Genomic DNA, 27,512 nt, shown 5'->3' with positions numbered 1-27,512 from the left:
CAGATTAACATTTCACCCAACAGAAATAATCTCTTATTGGTTATCATTATGCAGATGCCTTTATGTTATCTGTTTGCATCAGTTGTCAAATCTGGACTAGATTATCATGAGATTGCTTCTTTTATTTCCATTTCATTTATCCTGATTCTGATTGCTCGTACAATACAGTTTACTGAGAAGTAATTTTTTTAAGCTGCTTTAATGTTGTATTTTTTTTTTTTTTTAGCTCTGATTGTTTCATTACAATCATCACTCCAGGTGTATTCTTGGTACATTTAATTGCTGGTGTGTTTCCTCAATGGACACAAACTAGTTTAGCATTGAATGTTCATATCAGTGAAGTTTTCTCTTTTCAATTCATACTCAAGTTCCAACATCAACACCAGGTGGCACTATAACAGATGTTTTTGTTAATGCGTCAGAGGTTTGCTGATTGTTCTGTGATCCTAAAAAGCAAAAGAAAGTGAAATCTATCCATGAATTTCATGCATAATTACAGGGAACTCCCAAGTTAAAAAAAAAAAAAAATCTTTTATCAGCTATAATTGGATTTTGTGATTTAATACCTGGTTGATAGTTCCCTGCAGCCTGATTAATGTGCTTTTAACAGATAATTCTCAGGATACAATAATGTTCTGTAAAGATCATTTTAATGATTCAATAAATATTTAAAAAAAAACAATAAATTTGATTAGATAGGACAGAAATGTGCAATCTGTAAACACTTCATACTGCAATACATCACTGCTCAGTACAAAATAATACTGCCCTTTGAAATGTTAACAGAGGGTGACACAAAAATGACCTTATAACATTTTTATAGGATAAACAAACACCGATAACTTCTCTAATTTGAATATGTCAAGAGTAGGTTTAGGATTTATTATTTTAGCTGATAAATTTAATTTTTTTTCTATCATCTTTACAGAGGATTTAGGATGATCATCTACCTTCTACTTAAATATGAAGAAAACCATTTTTGGGCCATTTTAACGGTGCATTTTCCCAGACAACAGTGAAGTTCAGGTGTACAAACGCAGCTCTCATAAACCAGTAAGAACCATAAAAACAAGCCAAAGACACTGGTTCCCTCATAGAGCTCAATTTTTTACATAAATTGATGGTTATGATGACGTTTCAAATTTGGGTATGAGAGGTTACTAAACTTAACAGCAGTACGTATGTCTGACGAGTATTAAGACATTAAAGTAAAAACAGGAAATCTCAAACTGCACCAAACTAACTTTAGAAATTTTAAGAGACTGAAGAAAAGAGTCATGAGATCTGTTACGTCCATGTGCATTCACTGCAGCAAAGTCTCTGGTGACCGTCCAGAAAGTTTGTAGGCAGCAGCATTAAGTTACCTCGGTATACAAGGAAAAAAAAACAAAAAAAAACACTAACAACATCTACATGAAAAAAGAAAATCAATAAGCTTCATCGCACAGGACAGAATTAGCCATTCAAAACCATTTAAAGAACACAAACAAACACATCAGGCAACATATTAGGTTTCTCATGGTGAAGAGTGGAAGCAGTGTAAGCACAGTGAGGCTTGGACACCTCACAGGCTCTCGACAGTCTTATTGAAGACACTGGTGCATCATCCCCAGCATGGACATGTCCAGTTCTATACTGGTGAACAATATCATGGGGCGGAGACAAACATAATCTAAATACACACCTACAAGTGTGTATATTATTATCACTACATGGAAAACCTGAGAGCCCATGCAACTCAAATTTACAGATCAACATGAATCTGTTCTAGATCTTACCACACACACACATACGAGTGAGTTGTGTTGACATTACTCGCCTCTTCATTAAAAATACCAATCTGAATTGGGCAAAGGTTCATGTTTGGCATTCTGCATCAGCTTAGCTCTTTCTGTACATGTTACAGTAGCAAAACAGCTGCTTTAGGCTACTTATATGAGGAGCAATGGCTGAAACAAAAAAAAAGGGGGGCAGTGGATCCAGGCACCTTTCAAAGAAGAACATAGGGACCCACCCACATGTCAGCAAAAGTAACACTTACTAAGATCTGTCACTGCATTTTCCTTCCCTGCAGCTTCATCTTTTCCTCACTGCACACATCTGCCAAGGCAAAGCACCAGGTATCAAAACTGACTGACTTTAAAAATAAAAAAAAACAGACACACACTTTTAACAGTTGTGAAACTATTATTGCTGTGGTGGTGCGGTTCATTAGGTTAAAATTAGACACAGGCATGTTATAATAAATATAAAATACGGTGGTGAATCTAAAAAAAGGTGCTAGAAATAGGATGTGGTAATTGAAAAGCTACTGCTGAAGAGGAAAAAACAGATGCTGGCAACAGCCTGAGGGAGGGACTGATGACATTGATTTTCTAGGAAGAAAACACAGGCTGGAGTGTTTTCCTCAGGAAAAGTAGGCCATACGAAACAACTGGTAGCTGCATTTTTTCAATGCAAGTATCAGAATAATGTATTTTACTTTAACATCCTACAAGAAGCACCTTTCACCGTCTGCCAAGGATCATATGATAATGAGACGTAATTTACTAAAAACAGAAAAAAAACCACAATTTCTCATATTTACAACATGTGCCACAATCAACAAGATAGTAGTTCACAGAAACAAAACAAAAAAACGTGTGCAAGCAGCAGCCAGTTTATACTTTACTTAACATCAGGAACAACCCACCACTGCATGCATTCTGAGGTCAATGAGTGTTAATTGTACCGGTGGTCGGAGGTTTTCTCCCACCGGCACCACACCAGCCCCAGCGGCAACTTGAGCGACAGCTGCACGTTCCTGAGCCGAGGGAAGGGGACGATGGGATCGATCAGCAGATGAGGTTCTGAGGTGTTTACAGTGTTCTACTCTAGTTTCTGTTGCAGCTTCTTCTGGAAGCAGACGGGCAAAATGGAGAGCACGGCCAGGACGCCGAGCACGGCCAGCGAGTTCCAGGACACGGCCTCGCCCGCTGTGGTCAGTTTGTACAGTGTCGTGCCAGCGTTGATCGCTACGAAGGAGGGTGGTGCCACTCCTGTCGATCAAACAGGTTGAATACAGGTGAATAAGTGACAATAAACAATATTAAAATGAAATAAACTAAAAAAAAAAAATGGACACACAATCTTACCAAGGAAGGTACCTATGAAGAAAACCCCTAAAGGCACGTTGATGACAGGCGAGGTGATGTTGATGAACCAGTTAGGGAGGAAGGGGGTTATCCTCAGGAAGATGATGTAATTAATTAAATGATCTCTATGTTTGTCAACCTGGAAAAAAAAAGGAAATATTTCTTAAGATGGAAATCTTTGTAAAAATTTATAATGATCAGTTTTACTGTTATTTCTGAGTTGGTTATCAGTGGCGGTGCTGTACAGAAGAATAAAACAAGTAATGTGACAACATCATATTGGACTCATCTACTATTTTACAGACAAAATGATTGATCAGTTAATTATTAAGAAAATTATAATCACTAGCTGCAACCCAGTACTTGTAATTATAGTGATTTGAGTCAGTTATATTCAATTCAATTCAATCCTTCATTTAAGCCTCGAAAATCATTGAGGTTTCCCACATTTGCAATGATGTCGAGGTAGAACGACATAAAAATACAAATTAAACAAAGAGTGAGAGTATATAACATGTTATGGTACTACACTGTTTTTTGATTAAACTAATTTCTGCTCTCACAGTCTCGAAAAATCCTGAAAAATCGAAACTGCTTCTATCAATACACCTTCAGTTTATTGTTGAAGCTCTTACCTGCTGGGACCATTTCTGTGCTCTCTCTGTGAGATATTTATAAACCATGGGTCTGCCCACCAGATATGACAGCATATAGCAGAAGGAGGCACCCAGGCCAGAGCACTGTCAACAGACAAAAACACACAATAAGAAAGACAGAGCGACAACATCAACAGGATTGAAGCAACATTTCCATTTGCATGCACACGTATGGGCAGGTTTCTCAGCAAATGATTGTTATACTGAACTGAAAACATAAAAGCCCACTAAAACGAACCGTGCTCTCCCTCTTCCACCAATGATTAACTTTTAGTAGCAGTGTAGTGTTTCGTTGAGCAAGTCATTTCAGAAAAGAGGCTGAAGGCTTTGGTGTTGTCACACATTAACCACTGCCCTTCCTGGATGTTGCAGCAAACATGTCATGCGTCATGTCAGTGTCTTTCTGTTTGGGTTTTTACCAACATTAAAAAAATCAAAGGATCCGAAGAATTTTCCTTAAAAACAAAGGACAGCCTACTGATCCATTATTTAACCTTCATTACTTTCTTGTTGGTTCCTGTTGAATTTTTTCAATAATGACTTCACTGAAGTGTATTTATTTAAGAGGCTTGATTCAGCCTTCTAAAATATAGATTGCATATTTATATCCTAACATATCATACACTACAACATTTGTTTTCAATCACACATTTTATACTTTAATTACTCACCAAACAGACTAAGAAAAGAGCCAAGGGGAAAGGGTAGAGATAGCCAGACAGGATGCTGAGGAAGATTGATCCAGGGATCGCAAACGTCTGGAGGCTGACCAAAGCGTCAAGGTAAACAGGTTCAAAAAAACATACAATTATTTCAAAAGGCACGCCTCCTCGTGTTACCTCAAATAAAGGAACTGCAATAATAAAAACATCAAAGTGTGTTCCTCTAAATGCTTTAGCCTGATTTGAAAGTGTAGATGACACATGAAAAATGAATAGAAGAGATGAAAATAGTTCTGGCCTGTTTAGCACCCAACACTCACACGCACTTCTTTATGTAACATACAACATGACTTATGACTCGGAGGCTTCAGACGCTACACTCTTGACACTGGTGAAAATAAAATGACTGAGATTACATCTATCTGACGTTGGTTCAGCTGGGGGAGAAGCTGCTGGACAGGTTTTGAGTGCCCAAACATGGTGATGCTTATATAAGAACTGGCCAGTGGAGGAGGGTTAGGACTCAAGGAAACAACTGAAAGGAGCTGTTGTTAGTGCTGTTCATCATGACTTCCAAAGATCACAATGATTATCAATTTTTTGGGGGCCTGGAAATGATCAGAAGTTGTGAACCTCAGTCTACAGCAAATTAAATTAACTAAATTGCTGCAGCAAACCATCACAGCGACTGCTTTTTAAAGGCTGATGCGTTCTGACAACACTCAATAGATGATGAGATATATTTTTCCGAAAGCTGCATGTGTTTTCTCCAAGGATACAAAATATATGTTGCAAAGTAGGCCACCAAGACTTGGGTGTAGTAGGTGTCTTTGTACTTGGACAACACGGTTCCCAAAGCTTTGGCATCATCCATGTCTTTAGGGATCTTGATTTTCTCCATTTCATCACTGAAAAGAAAAACATTATAACATTCAATCATACATTCACATAGACCATTTCATTACAATACACAATACTGTTTGAGCTGCTGTGGTTTATGGTCAGTTCATAAGGTGTGTGAGTACAGAGACTGAACTGCATATGTATAAAGTATAAAGTCAGGGTGAGCTGTATGTTTTATAAACAATACATTTATAGTATTATCTTCCAAATGTGTGTGTTATGTGACTGTTTTTTGTCCAATGCAAGATTGTGCGATTCAGCAGCACTGGATTGATTTTGCTAATCATGGCAGGAAAAACAAGAACACAAGGATGAGGATTGATTCAGTCATTCCTTCAGATCCAATAAGCGCTTCTTCATTTGTTTTTTTGTGAAAATAAATGTTTAGAGATATCACAAGAAAACCATTAAAATCATCATGCCATGTGGAAATATCACTGTAACTGGAAGTCACCCCTCATATTTAATCAAGTTCAACCATCCAAGAGGGAACTTACTCTGGAAGCTCTGGGAAGTTCCTGTAGACCAGGTACATGACTGACGCCGAGCAGGCGAAGATAGAAAACAGGATGAGGAGAGACATGCGTGCTGAGCCCCCGACATTATGTTGAGCATCTGTGGGGAAGGAGAATAACTATTATAAAACCAAACAAACGAGCTACCATGGAGCCGTGGAGTGTAATTTGCTCGTGACTTTTGCATCATTTGTTGAAGCCCCTGCAGGGAACTGAGTCTCCCCCATGAGACAGACTCTTAACCAGGCTTTGAATAAACACCATAAAGAAAAGATAATATCTCATTTCACAAGTTAGATGTTATGTTTTACTGGAGGCAACAAAAAATTACCTTTTTGGTGATTTACTTTTTTTTAAACCAACCACAGCATGTCAGAGATAAAGCTGAGAGATGAACCAAGAAGCCAGGGGCAGATTACAAATTAACAGTAACTACAACTGATTAACTGATAAGCACAGCTGAACATTCCTACACAGATATTTGCAATTGCACAGTCAGTGCATATTCATTGAAGTGCCACTGACAATGAAACATATTCATGATCCACTCCAATTACTCTATACTATAACAATATGCAGTAAATTGTCAGTTAATTGTGCATCTGTCTCAAGCATAAACAAACTTGATAACCTTCTCGAAGTTAAATTTCATTGCCTTTGCCTGTCATCCCATTAAGCCACAGTCACAGATTTTTTTTTCTTACTGTAGTATTTTGTTGATGGAACAACTGAGAAGCCCCTATGGAAAAGGATTTGCTCAATGGGACCTAAAACAAAGTGTAGCTGCGGTATAGTATATAAGAAAATTACATTGACATCCAGTTAACTTCTAAGGCTTTAAAGCCCATGTAACAGTCCTGCAACAGATGCAGTCAATTATAGGTAAAAATAAAATACTAATGACGTGACAGTGTGGACAGAATAAGGTAATGATTGTTGTATAAACACACAAAAAAATGTTTATGTTAGTAGCACAAATGAACATATCTCCATGTCAATGCTATTTTCACTTTTAGAGTCAGTAAACCCTCATACTATCTAAGATATCTATGCGTAAATGGGCTTTGTGAGTTTTTTGTACAGTGCAAGATAATAAGAGCTCAGCAACATTTTTGTTATTGCACCAGAGCTACTCATAGAGGTAGGGGCCGGGGTAGCACATTTTTTGTTTCTTAGATAACTTCATTCATAAAGTATAAGCATAAGGAGAACCCTGGTTCCACAATAGAGATTGGATCAGCCAAAAACTAAAAAATAAATCCAGCTTGACCTGATCTGAGTCTGTGCACATGGAGGAGACACACCAGGTGCACAGTGTAACAATTTATAACACTTTGTTGTAACCTTATTATGCAACAGGTATTACATACTTTATCTGGTTATCACGCAATAACTTACTCCCCAGACTGACACCAACTCTTATCTGACTGAAACACCAGCCCTACCCGGCACAGCCCTAGGGGGAAGGGGGGAAATCCTGGCCCTCAAACCATGTATCACATCTAACAAAAACCTTATCATGCTTAATAAATATGAAAGTCCACAAAGTAACAGCTGTCTTATTCTGGCCTTAACTCTTGTGTGCGGATCTGTTGCAATAACTGATGTCGATGACTACATGGCAAGGGGAAGCTGCGGTGTCACAGTTTATAAAATGTCCCATCAGTACCTTCAAACTTGTGGACTCTATTATTTATAAATGATCTGAGTTGTGTGATTATTAATTTAGATTCAGCAATGTTAATTTGTCTTCTTAGTTTATCGGCTCCCAACTGTAATTATTCTGCTTTATAAACCCACTATGGGTCGACCTCTAGTTCAGACCTGACATTAACATCAGTTCTTCAGTGATCAGATCAGGAGTTCACATTCACATCTGGGATTAAGATCTCACTACACCCTCTATATGCAAATCAGCACGTGTGAATTGTTGTTTTCAGTAAATCCAGTCTATATAGATGGGGTCTGTTGTCGGTGTGTTTACAAGACCATACACCTGTCCTTAAAGCTGTGCACTTGTGATCGGATCACATGATATGAGCAGATATTATTAGCAGCTCCTAACTGAGCCTGAGAGAGACAAGTAATTTTACAAACTAAGATTTTACATACAACGCATAATAAAATTGGTAATTTATGATGGGCTGATAGGGAACAAAAATATGCAACAGAAAATAAAAAGTAAACACTGCTTAGGCTAATTTTGATACTGTCAGTCCATTTAGTTGATTAGATAGATAGATAGATAGATAGATAGATAGATAGATAGATAGATAGACTTTATTAAAGACACATTCCAAAGAGAGGTCCATAGCACCATAAGAGTAAATCACATACAGCATAGAAACACCAGTAATATACAATAAAAAAACTAAACAAAAAGACACTGTTGTGTTGTATTTCTGCCTTTTATCCCAGTAGACAATCAGATGACTGAAAACCTCTGAGCTTTGTTTGACAAACAGAGCCAGACTGCCAAAGATTTCAGATTTTGCTCTCGTTTTAACAATATTCACGGTTAATCTCATCGTATGTATGACCCTTGTACTTTTAATCACCTCAGTTTGAATTGTATTTTAGCTCGGTTCAACACTAACGTTACAGGGTTACGTTTCAATAAGCTTTGACGTTATTAAAACAGCTAAGTAGTGGTCGTAATCGCTAATTTTAGCTCGCAGGCTCACTTTAGCTCAGTCTTCACAATTAACACTGACCGGCCTCAAAGCAGAAACGACGTTAGGAAGACGCTATTGTTGCTTAATCGATTTGTTTTCCTCCGCTTTTGCTCTCCATTCAGATTAGCGGTCAGAGAGCTAGCTGTTAGCCTCCACCACAGCCTGGACATGATGAACCCACCTTTCAGCTGCTGTGAGTCGGTGACAGCCGCCTTCACCTCCTCCTGAGCCAACAGCCCGTCGGTCTCTCGTCTTTCCCTCCGCTTCTTGGCCATTTTTCAGAGATAAGGGCTCAGATGTGTTGGCAGGAGGACAAGTAGGTGTCTATCAGCAGCAGCAGCCGGTGGTGGCGGCGGCGGCGGCGGGTGGAGCGAGTGACACACCGGCCCTGCTGACACGTTACAGAAACTGACCTTTGACCTTCACATCCAGCAGCCACTGACTGGGCCACTGCAGCGCCCCCAGCGGCGAGGAGGAGCCGCCGCCGCACACCGCCATGGAGTCTCTTCAACCACCGTCTCTTTTTTTTGTGTGTGTGTTAAAGCAGAAGTAAGTGATCCGGTCGTTTTCGCTAATGCTGCGTTCCAGGCAGGCTTTTGAAATCGTAAATTACAGCTTCAAGTCATAACTTACGACTTTGTAGCGTTTCAGGCAACCCACTCGTGTTTTTCCGACCTGTTTTACCGGTGAAAGTCACTATAGCGGCCACTCGTAACTTCCGACCGGTGAACTCGTACCAGATCGAACTGGTACCACTTCACGGTCGGAAAAATACGAGTTTCCTTGAACGCACCATAACAGTCCTCGTCCCTACGTCGCCACATTCACGGCGTTCCTTGGCTGCACACACAGCCCTGCATGCCGTTCTCTCTCCTCATTGGATAAAAACTGTAGGATACGATAAATGTTTTCTCTTCGGCTCAGAGCAGAGCAGAGGGACTGACAGACCCGTGTTTCAGTCCAAACACTCTATGTAAGTGATTGCTGTCGGAAGATATAACTATTTAAGACTTATATTAACACAAATATATCACTTACTTCTGCTTTAAGTGATATATTTGTGTTAATATAAGTCTTAAATAGTTCTATCTTCCGACAGCAATCACTTCTATAGAGTGTTTGGTCTGAAACACTTTTATCGTATCCTACAATTTTTATCCAATGAGGAGAGAGAATGGCATAAAGGGGCAGTCCTCTCTGTGTGTGCAGCCAAGGGATGCGCGTGAATGTGGTGACGCAGGGACGAGGACTGTTATGGTGCGTTCAAGGCAACCCGTAACTCGTGTTTTTCCGACCTGTGAAGTCGTACCAGTTCGATCTGGTACGAGTTCACGGGTCAGAAGTTACGAGTGGCCGTTATAGTGACTTTCACCGGTAAAACAAGTCGGAAAAACACGAGTGGGTTGTCTGGAACGCTACAAAGTCGTAAGTTGTGACTTGAAGCTGTAATTTACGGTTTCAAAAGCCTGCCTGGAACGCAGCATTAGCCAAAACGACCGGATCGCTTACTTCTGCTTTAAAAGAAATGTATTATCTTTTTTATTTATTCTTTTTTTATTATTATTATTGAGCAATTGAAAAATACAAACCCTTAATAGATAGCTTTATTTTACAGACTCCAAGTCCAATAATAAATGAGGATAATAATAGGGAGAAAAATTAAATGCAGTATAGAAGTGCAAAAACATTTAGGGAAGGAAGGAAAAATGAAGGAAAAGAAAAGCAAAAACAGCACCAAACTCTTGAACTATTCAATCACCATATTACCCCAGTTGCTTTAGATAAGTAACCCATACTTGAATAATTAATCGAAACCAGAATAATCATTTGACTGACCTGATAGCCAAATAATTAGGTAATTAAATGCAGTGTAAAAGTCCAAAAACATTTAGGGTAGGAAGGAAAAATTAAGGAAAGGAAAAGCAAAAACAGCACCAAACAGTTCAACCACTGTAACCCCAGTTGATTTATATAATTAACCCATATCTGAATAATTAATTGATACCAGAATAATCATTTGACTGACCTATTAGGTAGATAATAGGCTACCTACCTGGATATTTTACAATACCCTGATGATAACTAGTGCTTGAATGAATAATTGTTACATGTTTAACCAATATCTATGTAATTAATCCACATGTGGTTATGTAATTGCTAACTCAGCTGGAGAAGGCTTCTTGTAGATACAACCTTTATAATTTATTGAAATGATTTATACAAATTCATTTTTTTTCTATTGCTATGTCGATGAGGTCAAAAATGCCACTATTACTGCTGCTAGTCTTACTTTAGGCTATATATTAAAGTTTTCATTAGTGAAATCTAACTTAATGTACAAATGAATCAAATATGCTTATGTATATTTTAAGTACTATGTTTAATTACACTTTATGGGACTACAGGACTATGGTAGGATAATAGAATGTTTTAGTTTTAGCTGGGTGTTCCATATAATAATATAATTTATTTTATTTTATTTCAGACACATAGTCCATATGACAATTAAGAAAGTTAAAAGACAGACAAAGAATGTGAGGATGTTACATTATACAGTACGTAATCATAAGTTACTATTGCAATTAAGAATAGATTTCATATAAATATACACAAACCATACATATAAGCACAAATGAGACAGCATTTCCTTAAAAAAAAGGTTCACTTCAACAATAACAAACAACAACAACAGCATCAAAAAACTGCAGTTCCCATCATCCCTTGCGCGCAGCCGGATGTTCGTGTTGCACAAATCTGGCGCTGATCTATCCGGGTACTTCATTCACTGCTTCCTTTCGCGCCGGGTAACCGGAGAGCCGTGCGTCCATGTGCGCAGTGACTGGGAATTGAGAGTCCTCTGAAATATAAAAAATCCGAGCCGTAAACAGAGTTTTCGCAATGGATCCCGAGTCTTTGGTCGAGGCCCTTCGGGGGACGATGGACCCCAATCTGCGGGAGGCCGCGGAGAGACAGCTGAACGAGGTAAAAAAGTTGATGAGACAAGCCATTAACGGTGGTGGTGGTGATGGCAGTTGTGGCGCGGTCTCTCCGCTCGGGGCCTGGGCCCCGTTGACAACATCAAGATGGTGCGATCTATACGCAGACCGGACTCAGCCGCCGTTACCGTGACAGATCCGGTGCTAAAATCCACTCCACGGGATTAGAATAAACGTTACCGTGCCGTTACGTCTTTACTTTAACACCAGCTCGATGACACTAACCACGAATTCTAAAACGATACGAATAATTTTAACTGCCAGCGTTACCAACGTCAACGTTAGCCTGAGCCAGCTGTGTGGCTAATGCTAACCAAGCTAACCCTTCTTGTTATGCTGAGGGAGTAATTGTTAGCTCGTCACACGCAGTTTCCACACCCAGAATAAAATGACCGACGCTTTAACCAAGAGATTGAGATAACTGAACGCCGGTCATGGGGTTTAGTCGGGAGTGTTTAACAGCGGGATGCTGATGTCTGCTTTGGCTAATATGTAGCTAGCTAAGCTAACGGAGCTACTTGTTGGATCGGCTGCTGTAGCTACATAGCTGCTGCTCACGTGTCACTGTGACAAGCCCCGAAGTGATGACTTTTATTACAATAAAATTGAACTAGATTTATATTTGTCAGTTTCCACCGTCGTTTCTCTTATCCACATTTTATATCAGGTGGGTTACTTTGAGATCTACCGCGTGAAAATGTCAAAACCGCGATTTTTACGCTAAGCGACCTCCATGTGAGCCATGTTAGCAATACTGTGTACTCACAAAAAGTTGTCTTGTGTCCTCACACGGTACATGTGTTTTACTTTTGATTGGTAAATTACAAAAATGTAAGTGGCAGCTTCGAGTAAAAAAAAATAGTTGGTCATATTTGAGACTCAGCTGGAGAAAGTTGATGATTTAAAATTAATGCCATGGTTAATATTTTACATTTATCTATTAAAGGTAGCAAAAGGAACTTGATCAAATAAACATCATGTATGGACACTTTGACTCTAAAACTTGACTTGGGCACATTTTTTACCAACACTTGGCAAGTAGGTTGTGCCTCACTGACTGTCTGTCCATGTAATCCCAGCCTGACTCAGTGATATTAAGATCAGCTCTGGGAGGGCCAGACTGTTCTTCTAAATGGTGTTAACATCAGTCAGTAAATGCACCTACAGTGTCCTACATGAAGCAAACTGAAGCATTTCAATTGTGATCTCATGTGTTGTTTCCTATTTATAATGTTTATGTGTATAAATATTTTAAGGTGATAATTTAGTCATGGCACATGTGGTCACTGGTCAGTGTGTTTTGCTCCTAGTAACCCTTCCTCCATATTTATTTTTGGCAATGCAAGGGGGTTGAGTTTTTTTTGTTTGTTTTTTCTTAAACACCCACATATGCACTGATAGTGAATGCAGGGGTGCAAACTTGTCACCTTTCGGCGAAATTCGCCGTTTTGGATCCCAAATTGGTCATTTGTGTGATTCGTGTAAATCCGCAATAAAAAAAAATTTGAGAGGGGGGGGGGGGGGGAGGGGGGTCCGGCGAGGCGAGGCGAGGCAAGCCGAGCCGAGCCAATGCACCTGTCTCTTTAAGGCGCATGCACCTTATCTGGATGACAACGAGTGGTGGCAGCGCTCCTCTTCTGTCCAGCAATACACACCTGAAGCTTCACTTTTAATACAGACTAACTAACGCGACTTTTTGAGCATGGCGAGTGAAAGAGTCGGAGCAAGAAGATGCGCCAGCAGCGTTGTATAGGTGCTGTATGGGACCGCGTGTGTGTGATGATCGCGATCGCGGCCAATTAGCGATTAGCGCGTTTAGCTTTATTAGCTCCAGTGTCTCCTTCTCTGGAGGAGGGTCTGGCGAGCGAGACTAGCTCCAGTGCGACCTGTGCATGGATGTATTATATTAACGGACCTGTGCAGCAGCAGCAGGAGGAAGAGGAGGAGGTTGACTGACTGTGGCAGGACACCTCTGCCTCTGTTTCACTTTATGTTGCTGGTAAATAATGTGGTTGTAAAAGTAGTAGGCTAAAGTTAAATTATTTAGTAAGCACTAATTAAAGGGGCAGAGCTTTACATTTTAGCTTTTATATTTTATAAGATATATTTTTTGTAAGAACCACAATTAATAAATATAGGTTATATATTTCAGTGAATATCTAATTGTTCTTAGCATTTGTTAGATAACTTTCTTTGCCCAATAAATTAAAATCATGTTGGAACTATCAATGTCTCCTCTCTTGCCACCAGATCACCTACTTTTAACCTCAGACTGTCACAATGATGTATCAGATGTCAGACTGCCTCATTCTTTCAGTTTTAACCTGAATATACAAGACATGATTGATTTTCCCAACGATCAAAGTATACCAAACCGAACCGAAAACCATGACCACAAAACCGTGAACCGAACCGTTTGCTTGAACATCTTTTAAATACATATTGCCGCTTAATATGTTTTATGTAACCTATGGCATTTTTAAGCTTCATGTGTGTTATTGGACAGAAAGAGCAGCGCTACCTCGGAGCATAGCCTACGTACAGAAAACACATTTACATCAATAGCCTAAATAAATGTTTCACAATGAACCAATCAGTCTGTATTAAATTTGATTTAGTTTGAAGGCAAGGTTTGCAAGGTTCATCTGATGGACATCGAGGGACAGATTCTCTAAGTTTTGCACAGCTTTTGCTCATGCTAAACCTGCATAGGCTGAAGACCCCCTTCACATGTTTCAAAACCAAACACAGAGAGACAGATTGTGCAGGTTTAACAGGAGCAAAAGCTGTGCAAACCTGAGTAAATCTGGACCCTAGTCTCGTGCTAAAATTGACTGTAAATTCACCTTTAAAGTTGGTTTTTAAAAAAATTTCCCCGGGGGAGCATGCCCCCGGACCCCCCTAGGGGGTCGCTATCTTGTCACCTTTTTTACCCCTGATGAGTTTGCACCCCTGTGAATGGCATAGCCAGTAAACACAAACACACACACAACTGGCTGGAGTTATTCGAGTTGCGTATTGTCTTCTGGAGGTGGATGGAGTAAATCTGTTCGAGTGCATCATTTCTAAATACAGTTCTTTTGCTTAGTCATAAACTATGACTCTGATTTTCATGGAAAGTGTCCAGATAAATATTGAATAACTCTGGACAAGATGCTACCACATGAAAGGTTTCATGACAGAGGAGCTGCAGTGTGGCTCAAAGCACTCACTAATGATGTACAGTGTTGGGAAGCTCTGCATACCAGAGTGATGTGTGCTGTATCACTTCCCACCTTTACATAGGCACAGGTGCAAACTTCATGCATTTTCTTCATAAAGGAAAAAGTAACCCACAACTCTAATCGTATTATAGATTAGACATTTGACCTGCATGTGCAAAAGGGACTTGCACTGTCCTAGACCCAAAGCTAGTTAATGTGAGCATCTGTTTAAACGTTAAAAAGGCTTTTTGAGTAATTGCTCATATGGTATTCAGGTTTTGTACTTCTCACATTTTTGAGTTGTGATGAACATTGACTATTTTAAAAATTGAGCCTGCCTTTTTAAAACATGATGTATTGCAATAAAGGTCACAAAATATTCTTCAGTTTTAAGGAAGGTAAACAGGCAGTGCCCATCTTTGTTGCCTAGCAACGGAGTTTGCATGACTGAAAGCTAGACATGTGTAGTCAACTTTCCATGTCAAAAATACAAATTCCTTATCAAAAAGTTTAAAGCCATGTAGTGTTCATTGATTACAGTACAGCACTAACAGCTAGAAGTAGCTTTCATGCAAACTATTGTGAAAACAACTTTATATTAATTAGATAGTATTGAAAATCACCTGATTGCACATGTTAAGACTGTTTTTCTAACCGGTTTATATTCGGCTGTTTTCTCAACTCTGATTTACAGGGTCACACCCAGGTAAACTTTGTGTCTACTCTGCTGCGTGTCACCATGTCTGATCAGCTGGATTTGCCTGTCAGGCAAGCAGGTGAGTCTAAAACTTCGACATGTAAAAAACATTTACAGTTGTGATAAAGGGTCATGTGAAATAAAATTAGATGGTATAAATCTGGCATATTTTACATGCTCTCTTTTTAAAGAGTCATTCAACATAAAGGTCCAGTCCCTGCTATCTGCTGGTGACATAGGGAGTTGCACCAGTAAACTCTTTACAGTGAACTGGTTTGTGTAATCAGATTTGGCGAGGATGCTATTTAAAAGCTGAGGTGGAGGTTCAACACAGCAAGGTGCAGGATGTGCCCTGATAAACACAGCTTTATTGGAAAAAATATCAAAATAAAAGGTACTACATTTGTCATTAGGACAGATGTTCAAATAAAAAGTTTAGCCTACCTTTATAGATACTTTTGTTTCTCATTGAATGACCTGGTGTTACATTGAGACTTAGATTTTTATCCCACATTCAAAATCAATAAATTGGATTTTGAGAGATACATGTGTAAATAATGGATAATTCGCATCATCACAGCAATGTTTTTCTGAAATTTTTATTGAGTTCAACCCTTTTAAGTGCTTTGACACACAGTCCATGCTTTTCCCCTCTTGTATCCACATAAAGTCTCTGAAACACCCTGGCACTGTGTGACTTACCTCTTTGTTCTGCATCTGACTCCAATTTTTCAAACTGCATTAGATGAGAAATAGAGTCGATATTCACCACGATCCCAAGCTTAACAGGGCACTTGCATAATAGTTTTTAAAAAAAAAGATAATTTAGAGATGATGCGTGATTCACACTTGTGTTTTTGTGAGGCCAAAGTGCCACGCTGAAGTGCAGTGGACACGGATCGGTCGTCGGTTAAATATAGCTTGTTTCACTTTAGTCAAATGCTTCTCTGGGAGGAAGGTGTTAATGGAGGGAAAAATCAATGGTCAAAGTTAAACTTTTGGCCAAAGTTATTGCATAGATAGCATCTGAATCATTGTGTGGCCACCTCCCCAACTATCCATAACCGTACTAGTAAATTAAGCTGTTACAGAGCCGTGCTTTAGAGCAATAAATTACTTTTCCAGCTGTAGGAAAAATGTCTGACGGTGTTTAGAGCAGAGTAGTGGAGGAGAAGCTCTGTCAGACTGCACAGGAGCTGTCAGAATCAGATCACAAGTGAAGCTGATTACAAATCTCCATTGTCTAAATGTATTGTATTGGCACCGAGTCAGTCACTTAGGCTGGGTGGATTGTAGTTCATTAGGCTCCTGTCTGGCTTGATGCTACCAGACAAGCCAATATAACAATGATGTTTTTTTTTTTTTTTTGCGGAAACAATAGCTGTACTTCTCCGATGACCATTTTATGGGATTGGTAGTTGGTAATTACATAACCTTTGATTTTATATATATTACGATCTGTCTCTGGACAACATGAATAAATGTGGGTTTGAGTTGTACTTGAGTCAGTATTGGCAGTGTGTACAGAAAGCTCTGCTTCTGATATTTCTCCTGCCAACCAAGTACAACAGAGTTAAATGTGATGGAATAAACTGCAAATGAAAACTCAGTTGTATTTTGTGTGGTAACAAAAGGAAATTTAACCTTAAAAACCCAGCACCCTGAGCGCACACAGTATTCTGCACAGCTCAATGCTACCAGGGTTAATTCAGAAAAAAAAGTGGTCCCATGGTTGATTTTCCTTTTTTTTTTTTTAAATTGTCAATTCACAGAAGCCTCAGTCCTCATAGTTTATGTGTGTTTCAGCCTCTGGACCAGAACCTCAGTTTATTCAGTTTTATAAATGCAAATAAATTGTACTTTTTTTTTTTTTGCATTATGGCAAGAAAATTGTTTAAGGAAGAACACATTTTCATTTTGCACGTTCAGTCATTTAGTGCTTGCAGCCATTTCATTCAGCAAAACATTTTCAAGGAGTTATTTTCCACCTGCCAATGAATGTAATTTATAGGACCGATTCTTAATGGCTTTTCATTGTCGGGGCGATAGTGTAGTTTGGTGGTCATAGGCAGAGGGGGAGGAGGGGAGGGGGGGTTTAATGCTCTGTCAGCATTGATAGGCTGGATTATGATTGCCTCGCCAGCGGTGTAGACATTTGTGTCAGCAGTCTGACGTCCGCCTCACTCCTCTACTCCCTCTACGAGCCACAGAGCTCAGAGTGGGGCCCCACATTGTAGATGTGAACCCAGCTGGCGTGCTGGTGCGACATTCAAAACTACTGAACTACAGACGGAAGAATTTATTCTCTGCAGCTTGGGCTTTAAATGGTTCTGAATTCACACCAGTGTGTCGTACACAGTCATGATGATGTAAATGCAGTCGGTATGATGGGTGCACATTTGGGAGTTGCATAAGGTTGCACATAAGCAGAATTTTTTTTTTAAATGACAAATGTGGTTTAGTGAGTTTGAAACGCCCCTATAAAGCAGCAGCAGACAGTCACAAGTGTGTCACAAGCATTTTGACGAACTGTCTCAAACTGAAACTGACAAGTTCTATCTTACAAATGAAACAGCACACCACAGAGTGCTTTGTAGCGAATAACACTTTGTATTTTAGACACATTTTTACCAGCAGGCATACATTACATAATGAATGTTTTTGATTTTGGTAACTGCTCTGACCTTAAAAGGCTGACCCGATGTGTTCCTTCTCCTTCTAGGTGTGATCTACCTTAAGAACATGATAACCCAGCACTGGAGTGATGGAGACGGTTCAGGCACAGAGACTCCTGTCAATAACATCCCTGAGGAGGACAGGCAGTTCATTCGAGACAGCATAGTGGAGGCCATCATCCACTCCCCCGAGCGCATCAGGTAACCACATGTCACCCTGTTAGAGCGAGAGGAACTCGGGAGATTTTGTTGTTCATTCATGTTCCTTCCTCATCTTTGTTTTTTCTCATTTTACCAACAAAAATCAACCTATAAATCTAAAACTTCCTTTTTTTTTCATCCTGTCAGGGTCCAGTTGACGACATGCATCCACCACATGATCAAGCATGACTACCCCAGCAAGTGGACGACCATCGTGGACAAGATTGGCTTCTACCTGCAGTCAGACAACAGTGCAGGGTGGCTGGGCATCTTGCTCTGCCTCTACCAGCTTGTTAAAAACTACGAGTACGTCGGTTTCCACTCTTCACATTTTCTACTCTGTAATAACCCTTTGGAATTCTGGGTTAACACTGACCCTCTGTGTAACCTTATGTGCGAAACAGATATAAGAAACCAGAAGAGCGTCAACCTCTAGTGGCTGCCATGCACATCTTCATGCCCATGCTGAAAGAACGTTTCATCCAGCTGCTCCCTGACCACTCCACCGACTCTGTCCTCATTCAGAAACAGATCTTCAAAATCCTCTACGCCCTCTTCCAGGTAGCGTTTTGAAATGTGCTCATCCTATAATGCTCTCTGTTGATAACATATCTAAATCTTTTTTTTTTTCTATATATAAATATATTAATGACTTCCTCATTTGTCTCTGCAGTACAACCTCCCCCTGGAGCTCATCAACAGACAGAACCTGACAGAATGGATGGAGATCCTGAAGACAGTAGTTGATAGAGATGTTCCTCCGGTAAGCAGACAAAAACAAATTCAGCATTCCCTAACGCTCCTCATCGGTTGTTCAGCCTCTGAGATGTGCACATGTAAGTTCTATACCAACACTATCTTTTTGCTCTGTGCAGGAGACGATGCAGATAGATGAAGACGAGCGGCCAGAGCTGCCATGGTGGAAGTGTAAGAAGTGGGCCCTTCACATCTTGGCTCGTCTGTTTGAGAGGTGAAAACCTGTCTGTTCTGTTCTTGACTTGCTTTCAGAAATCATATATGTGCACAGCAAACATTTACCCTGTTCACTCCTGTGTGCAGGTACGGGAGCCCAGGCAACACAACCAAAGAGTATGCAGAGTTTGCTGATCTTTTCCTCAAGGAATATGCTGTTCCTGCACAGCAGGTAAAAACTGATGTCATGTCAGCAGCAGCTTTTCTGGCAGATTGAACCATGGAGACCATGTCACACATTAAATAAATGTCTTTTTGTATTTGTCTACTAGGTGCTGCTGAAAGTCTTATACCAGTACAAGGAAAAGCAATACGTGGCTCCCAGAGTACTCCAACAGACGCTCAACTACATCAACCAGGGCATAGCACATGCACTGACATGGAAAAACCTCAAACCACACATTCAGGTAAGAATACAGCATGTTTGTTATGCTGAAACTATAATTAATTGGCTTGATTGTGACAGTTGAAGCAGCACTACTACCAGAGAGTCTGTTCTCATGCACTCAGTATTATAACACGGTTTCCAGTGGTAGTTCAGTATCTGTAGTTACTAGGGGTGTAACGATACACAAAAATCACGGTTCCATACCTACCTCGGTTTTTAGGTCTCGGTTCGGTTCATTTTCGGTACAGTAGGGAACAAAATGCAAAACATAAATTTGCTTGTTGTTTATTAGGAATTTTTCTAAACCAAATTTACACGTTTTAGTCAAATGTAATTATTTTACCATTATACAAAATATGAATATACAATAAAAAATAGAATACTGTTGTAAAGTGCTGCCTAATAAGTTCAATAAATTATTCTCAAATAAACAAAATATATAAAATATGATTTAAAAAAAACTTCTCGCACAACTTTTTCATATGTAAAGTGCAGCACTAACAGTTCAAGCCAGTGACGGACTGGCCATAGGGCAATGTGGGCAAATGCCACAACGGCTGCCTGACAATGCGGCCGCTCGGCCTCAAATAAATAAATTAATAAAGCGGATCATCACGACGGCACAGTGCGTAGTGTCAACTCACCCGTGCTCAGCGCTGTATCGAACCAAACGCCCCGTACCGAAGCGATTCAATACAAATACATGTATCGTTACACCCCTAGTAGTTACTGTGTAAAGAACATGCAACTTTAACCACAAATGGTCTCAAATCGAGTGGCTGCCATCCACTGTGTTAACACCTCTATCTAACTGTGACTTTTTCATTCTTGTTTCTCAGGGCATCATCCAGGATGTGGTTTTCCCCCTCATGTGTTACACAGATAGCGATGAGGAACTGTGGCAGGAGGATCCATACGAGTACATTCGCATGAAATTTGGTAAGTGGAGAAAGTTGGTCCCAAGTAGTCCCATAATTTAGTGATAACTTACCATAACTCTAATTTTTTGTTCTTTTTTTTCCACTTTCAGATGTATTTGAGGACTTCATCTCTCCAACAACAGCAGCTCAGACACTGCTCTTCACTGCCTGCAACAAGAGGAAAGAGGTGAGCTGATATATATTTATTTATTAAAAATTTGCTTTGTGAAAGAGTGGTCCTTCCTCCGCCCCCCACTATTCAAATTTATTGCGGCCCTTAAAAATAACTCAAGGTGTTTTCTGTCTCTGTTTGTTAAGGTGCTGCAAAAGACTATGGGCTTCTGCTACCAGATTCTCACCGACCTCGCCTCTGACCCCAGGAAAAAGGATGGTGCCCTCCACATGATAGGCTCTTTGGCTGAAATCCTGCTGAAGGTAATGAGCACCCACCTGTTTTCACCATCACTGCCCTCAGGAGCAGGCGGTCGTAAATAATGGACCAACTGGTGTGAGAGATGAAGTTGATTTATCCATGAGATATTAGAGATAGTGAAAAGTAATTAGCCTGCTTAATTGTGCCCTGGTAAGCTATTGTTTTATATTAAATTGGTTTTAATATTTAATAGCCATCAACCAAAAAGTCAAGTGTTGATGCTGTGAAGTTTTCATTAACTCTGAAGAGCGTCTGTTGTAAAGTGAGTTTGAATGCCTGGTGAAATCTGAGTTTTTATGTCGCCGTCTCCACAGAAAAAAATATACAAGGACCAGATGGAGTTCATGCTGCAGAATCACGTCTTCCCCCTGTTCCGCAGTGAACTGGGCTACATGAGAGCCAGAGTGAGTGATGATCTAACAGACTGACGTCACATTTGGTTTGATAACAGTGCTGATTAATGTGGTTTTTTTGAACGAACACAGCCTGGTAATATCAGCACTCATCCTGCCACATGTTCACCACCTCTTACAGGCCTGCTGGGTGTTGCATTACTTCTGCGAGGTGAAGTTCAAAAGCGACCAGAACCTGCAGACGGCTCTGGAGTTGACCCGCCTCTGTCTAATCAATGACAACGAGATGCCGGTTAAGGTGGAGGCTGCGATCGCGCTGCAGGTTCTCATCAGCAACCAGGAGAAAGGTGAGAATGTAAAGTTTGACTAAATGTAAAGTTTTCTGTATACAAGATTTTTGTGTAATTCAGTAGTAGTTTAGTGTCTAATCAAACCCATATATTGTGTCCTTCAGCCAAAGAATACATCGTCCCCTTCATCCGGCCAGTGATGCAGGCGCTCCTGCACATCGTCAGGGAGACGGAGAACGACGATCTCACCAATGTCATACAGAAGATGATCTGTGAATACAGTGAGGAGGTCACTCCAATTGCAGTGGAGATGACACAGCATTTGGTACGTGCAATCACATTGTCCACTTACATTTTGTGAAGAACATGTGTACAGCTTTGGCTGATTGTATTAACTGCTTATTGCAGTTATCCAAACATGTGGCAGCAGTGAAACATTAATGTTTACATCATGGCATGAGCCTGTGGAGTCCATGCCACAAAGAACAGGGCTCGTTTTTGTCTTGCAAATGCACTCGTATAGAATATGCTCAGTGTTTGCATGTTTACTTGACCATCAAGTCTAATGTATTGTGATGTCTCATAGTTATTACTTTAAAGCGAAAGCTAAAATCACATATGTTAATCTCTTTTTCAGCAAGTATAATAACCCCAAAAGATGACTCAGTCAAATGTCTAATGATGAAACGGTGATACACACATACCAATGGTCCATAGACACGATCATAACCTTCTCTCTCTCGGCTCTCTGACAGGCAATGACGTTCAACCAGGTGATTCAGACGGGGCCTGATGAGGAGGGAGGAGATGACAAGGCTGTGACGGCCATGGGCATCCTCAACACCATTGACACGTTGCTGAGTGTGGTGGAGGACCACAAAGAGGTTAGCTTTATAGCCGCTGAGCACGCTGCCCACATCACATACATCACATACACAGACATACACACGCACTCCTGGCTGATCGCTCATCTCAGTGCCACTTCCTCTGCAGAAGCAGCTCTGGTCTGCTGTAGCATTCCTGCCAACACACTTCAGCCACCCACCAACTCCTGGGAACACGCTCTGTTCTCACCGTGTTCAAAATGACTCAGAGGCTGAGGCAGACGCTAGAAATAGTGCCGGGGCACACTGCCACCATGTCTGCTGAAACATAGGGCTGCTGGTGCTCGAAGCCAAGAAGGCATTCGATTTGACCAAGCATTGCTTTACACCGAGGAATTTTTGATTGTGCAACAGTTCAGCTTGGGTTTCAGCGATCCTTGATGTACGTCACTGTTCTGCAAAGAACTGCGATTATTTAAACTTCCCAGAACGATTATGTAAAGGAAATTTAATCTGTTCAACCGGTGTAGATGTTTTAGAGGGGAGGTGGTTTCACTGAACGGCCACGCCAGGTACACAAACGTTAATAAACAACATAAACAGGTGCTTATCCTCATTGTTTTGATCAATAATAGAATCGGTAGACTCGAGTTTTAAAAATGGCACTTTGAATACGTCTTTCATGTGAATGTCCTTTTTATGTAGCAGTTTTAATATTTGAAACATGTTAAATTATGCTTTTAACATTTGGTTAAAATAAGCTTTTGTTGGAACTGACACTAGCATTGGAGGATACACTCCAACACACACTCTATACATCTTTAATCATGGTGCCTTTAACCTCTCAAATGTATTACTGACTAAATCTTTTTGCATTTTTCTTTCTGTATTGATGAAATCCTCATTGTCTGTGCTGTTTCAGATCACCCAGCAACTAGAGGGCATCTGTCTGCAGGTGATTGGCACCGTGCTGCAGCAACATGTATTGGGTAAGCAGGACCGGCTCCTCCCATGCTTCTATATTCCACCTACGCTATAATGGTCTTTGTCAAGTTGATTTTATCTATCGTGGACAAAAGAATCGTGTTTAGCATCAGTCGCTCACTGTTGTTTGTTTTTGTTTCCCTTGCTCAGAGTTTTATGAGGAGATCCTCTCCCTGGCTCACAGCCTCACCTGCCAGCAGGTGTCACCACAGATGTGGCAGCTCCTCCCACTGGTATATGAAGTCTTTCAGCAGGATGGATTTGACTACTTCACAGGTATGTGCTTGTGAAAGAATAATACTTCAATTTATATCCAAATGAATATGTGAGTTTCAGCTATGTGTATGTATGTTTTTTCCCTTTGAGGTTGTCTGAATTATTATTTTTTTTCCAGATATGATGCCTCTCCTTCACAACTATGTCACAGTTGACACAGACACCCTCCTATCTGACACCAAATACTTGGAGATCATCTATAGCATGTGCAAGAAGGTACAGTGGAGCCATTGTTGACACTATGATGTTATAGATGACACACTAGTGTGTATGTGTGTATATACTGTACATGCTCAATTATTTATGGTGAGCCATATGAACTCTGAGCTTTAATTTGGTCCGTCTCTTCACACAGGTCCTGACAGGTGACCCGGGCGAGGATCCTGAATGCCACGCAGCCAAACTGTTGGAGGTGATCCTTCTGCAGTGCAAAGGCCGTGGCATTGATCAGGTCAGTGTCTTACCAAACCAAAGCATACATCTGCGGGATGCACAAAGACCTCTGTTAGGCTGGGAATTAAAAATATAAACGTGTTATATCTTATCATAGTTGAAGTTTGCTTTAATAATTATTATTATTTATTTTACAGGTTGTGCCCTTGTTTGTGGCTGCTGCATTGGAGCGTTTGACGCGGGAGGTGAAGACCAGCGAGCTGAGGACCATGTGCCTGCAGGTGGCCATTGCTGCACTTTACTACAGCCCCCCTCTCCTCCTGAACACGCTGGAGAATCTCCGCTTTCCCAACAACACTGAGCCAATCACTAACCACTTCATAAGCCAGTGGCTCAAAGATGTCGACTGCTTCCTTGGGTAAGACCAGCTTCATGTGCAGTTTTAATGGGGTTTTTTTAAGTGTGCACTCCTGATTAGTAATTTGAACACTGTTATCATCAGAAGTCGTACTAATCGCACTGTTCGGCTTGCTCCCTTCACAGCCTCCATGACAGGAAGATGTGCATTCTTGGACTCTGTGCTCTGATTGACCTCGACCACAGGCCTCAGGCTGTCAACCAGGTGGCTGGCCAGCTCCTTCCGGCAGCCATCCTACTGTTCAGTGGCCTCAAGAGGGCGTACGCCTGTCGAGCAGAGCATGAGAACGACGAGGACGATGACGACGAAGATGGAGAGGAGGACGACGATAATGGTAAGGCACAAGTGTTTGATGTATTCATGTTTATTTCTAGTCATTAAGTCCTACTGGGTTTGGTGAGTTAAGGTGTACCCATAATCCTCTGTCCTCTGTAGCTGAGCTGGGCAGCGATGAAGACGACATTGACGAGGAAGGTCAGGAGTACCTGGAGATGTTGGCGAAGCAGGCAGGAGAAGACGGAGACGACGAGGACTGGGAGGAGGACGATGCTGAGGAGACGGCGCTCGAAGGCTACACCACAGCCGTAGATGATGAGGACAACTTAGTGGACGAGTATCAGATCTTCAAAGCCATACTACAGAGTAAGACGGCAAACCTGTTGCTGGGAAGCTTTGTATTGACCTGTCTGTTAGAAATCAAAATGAAACAGCTGAGTAAAACATACGTGTCCAATGCTGTACATGGGTCAATAATTTCACTTGTCTGTGTTGCAGATATCCAGAGCCGTGACCCAGCATGGTACCAGGCACTAACACAAGCCCTCGACGAGGAACAGGGCAAACAGCTTCAGGACATCGGCACACTTGCAGACCAGAGACGGGCAGCACATGGTGAGCACCAGATGAGACTCTACTTGAATTGTCCAATAAACCGCTAATACAGCATCTCAGTCTGGCAAATTGTTTATTTGTTTTAGATGCTACAATTCATTGTACTTTTGTTATTGAAGAAAAAAAAAATCTAAATGCTATGACTAATGTCTTCATCTATATGTTACGTGGGATTAAGGACATTGCATTATTCAGAAGCTTTACCCACTAACTACCTGCTAATACATTTTCCATTCAGAAAGGAAATGAGTGCATCTGTACGCAACTAATTCAATAGTCATTTTCAACACACTGTAGACGACCCTGTCTGTGTAACCTACCACAATGCTTGTGAGCCAAAATTGTGGTCTGGAGTTGAATGATGAAGCTTCTTTTGTTGCATATTTCTCTCCCATCATTTTCTGTCATCTCTCTCTATTGTAATAATAAAGCCATAAATGGCCAAAAACTGTCATTAGTACTGAGACATTAAACGAAGGTGTGCAAGAATCTGCGGTGGTGGATGTGTTATGTCCAACCAGGAAAGCTTTGAACAGCTACATATGATATGAAATCTGTCTAGCCTTGTAGATCGATAGTGAGCAACAGTATTTTTTGTGGTTCCTAAGTCCTGTTGCTTCATCATCTAATTACAGAATCCAAGATGATCGAGAAACACGGCGGGTACAAGTTCACGGCGCCAGTGGTGCCATCTACTTTCAACTTTGGAGGCACTGCTCCAGGAATGAATTGAGTCATCTGTTCTACTTTTTATTACTCTGTGACTGATTGTAGTGAAGTGAAAAAAGCTTGTGTTGTTCCCTTAAGTAGTGGTTCCAGAACTGGTTCTTCTCAGTCATTCTTCAATCTGTCAAATGGGAAATAGCACCAGAAGATGTGGGAAAGCAACCAAAATGCAACCAATGGCTGGGGAAAACAAACCAAGAACTTGAGCACGATGCAAGAGAAGAAGCTCTGAACAACGTTGTCTTCTGGAGCCCGAGTGTGGAGGGGATACCATGACGGCAACTCTTTTTGTTTTTTTCCCACTTAAACAAAATTGGGGGATTAACCGTTAGAAATTGATAATGGGACTTAATATTTCATTATCACTGTTGTGGCCAAATGGCCGAATAAGATTATACCTCTGGTAGTGGTGATATCTACGTTATTTTCTGCATAAACAAACACTCATGTTTATGTACATACAAGCCAAGGTTATTGATTTTTCAAGTAGCCTTGAAAAACAACCAGAGGCATTTGTAAGGTGTCAACAGCTGTATTCATATGTAGCATATTGGATACTTCATAGCACTATGTGATGCCTGATCTCTGTAAATTAATGACTAGCACTTTCATATTGTTCAGGTCTCCTAGCCTTCTGTATCAGACTGCAAATTTTTTAAATTGAAGACTATTTAAAAAAAGAAAACAGCTGTAACTTTGTTACTTAGCAAGCGACTTCTGTAATGACTGGTTGTCATGCATCTGGTTACAGAGTGGATCAGTGAGCAACTCAGAAACATTATTGATTTCAGGAAAAAGAGGATGCTCTTGGTGTTCAGTATGGCTACAGGACATGTGTTTGTGAGCACTGAAAGTACAATTGGATACATCATTGAAGCATGTACAATTGGACTTATCGTGGAGGTCTCAAGCTTTTGGTTGGTGTATGGATGAACCATCTATATATACAACAACATATTAAAAAAAAAAAAGCTAAGGGAATTCATGACCATGAGTGTTTCCTTATACAGGCTCAGTTCTGTTTCATGAATGTCTTTTATAATTGGTTGTGCTAGAAGAGCTACTTTTTCTTTACAGATTGTAGAATTATCCGATGCAGCACTGTTCATACATAACTAGAATTTTTGTATATAAATGGCAACAATGAAATATCATAGACGGATCTCAGACCCTGTGCTACTGGAAATTTAGCTTGTGTGCCTTGTTTGTTTTGACCATCTTCGAGATTATTCTACATGTTGATTGGAGCACACCTGTAGTAACTGCACCCCATCTCATAAGAAAAATGCACCTCAAGTATCAAAGGTTAAAGTGCCCTTGATGGAGA

At 40.5% G+C, this 27,512-nt stretch overlaps 2 protein-coding genes across 2 annotated transcripts; one reads left to right on the top strand and one right to left on the bottom strand.

The window, feature by feature from the left end:
• Nucleotides 1-633: 633 nt before the first annotated feature.
• On the bottom strand, nt 634-8,969 carry tmem41b (transmembrane protein 41B). The gene is made up of 7 exons (XM_085761117.1): nt 8,727-8,969; nt 5,853-5,970; nt 5,232-5,360; nt 4,462-4,555; nt 3,770-3,874; nt 3,135-3,273; nt 634-3,038 (listed from the first exon to the last, which is right to left on the bottom strand). Exons 1-7 carry the CDS (start codon nt 8,818-8,820, stop codon nt 2,869-2,871), a joined length of 849 nt encoding a protein of 282 aa, XP_085617243.1. The 5' UTR covers nt 8,821-8,969; the 3' UTR covers nt 634-2,868.
• A 2,367-nt stretch (nt 8,970-11,336) lies between these two features.
• On the top strand, nt 11,337-26,891 carry ipo7 (importin 7). The gene is made up of 25 exons (XM_085761105.1): nt 11,337-11,527; nt 15,439-15,520; nt 18,164-18,317; nt 18,465-18,623; nt 18,722-18,878; nt 18,991-19,080; nt 19,193-19,287; nt 19,377-19,461; nt 19,562-19,696; nt 20,517-20,616; nt 20,708-20,784; nt 20,916-21,032; nt 21,345-21,434; nt 21,565-21,730; nt 21,838-21,998; nt 22,429-22,557; nt 23,420-23,486; nt 23,632-23,757; nt 23,876-23,973; nt 24,113-24,208; nt 24,348-24,568; nt 24,694-24,902; nt 25,004-25,210; nt 25,343-25,459; nt 26,095-26,891. The coding sequence occupies exons 1-25, from the start codon at nt 11,444-11,446 to the stop codon at nt 26,190-26,192; spliced, it is 3,120 nt and encodes a 1,039-aa protein (XP_085617231.1). The 5' UTR covers nt 11,337-11,443; the 3' UTR covers nt 26,193-26,891.
• The last annotated feature ends 621 nt before the right edge of the window (nt 26,892-27,512 follow it).

This window comes from Trachurus japonicus, chromosome 3 (genome assembly GCF_045865225.1).
Source record: "Trachurus japonicus isolate A0001 chromosome 3, Traja_1.0".
Classification (NCBI taxonomy): Eukaryota; Metazoa; Chordata; class Actinopteri; order Carangiformes; family Carangidae; genus Trachurus; species Trachurus japonicus.
This window is presented reverse-complemented; position numbering and strand designations above follow the sequence as displayed.

Excerpts from the sequence above, each read along its gene's own strand:
- tmem41b (XM_085761117.1), bottom strand. The coding sequence starts at position 8,820 with ATGGCCAAGAAGCGGAGGGAAAGACGAGAGACCGACGGGCTGTTGGCT. Across the intron at positions 5,361-5,852 it reads AACTTCCCAGAGCTTCCAGA|TGATGAAATGGAGAAAATCA; the intron begins GTAAGTTCCCTC and ends TTTTCTTTTCAG. Across the intron at positions 3,039-3,134 it reads CTTCATAGGTACCTTCCTTG|GAGTGGCACCACCCTCCTTC; the intron begins GTAAGATTGTGT and ends TTTGATCGACAG.
- ipo7 (XM_085761105.1), top strand. The coding sequence starts at position 11,444 with ATGGATCCCGAGTCTTTGGTCGAGGCCCTTCGGGGGACGATGGACCCC. Across the intron at positions 18,624-18,721 it reads CAGCTTGTTAAAAACTACGA|ATATAAGAAACCAGAAGAGC; the intron begins GTACGTCGGTTT and ends TGTGCGAAACAG. Across the intron at positions 19,462-19,561 it reads ATGCTGTTCCTGCACAGCAG|GTGCTGCTGAAAGTCTTATA; the intron begins GTAAAAACTGAT and ends TTTGTCTACTAG.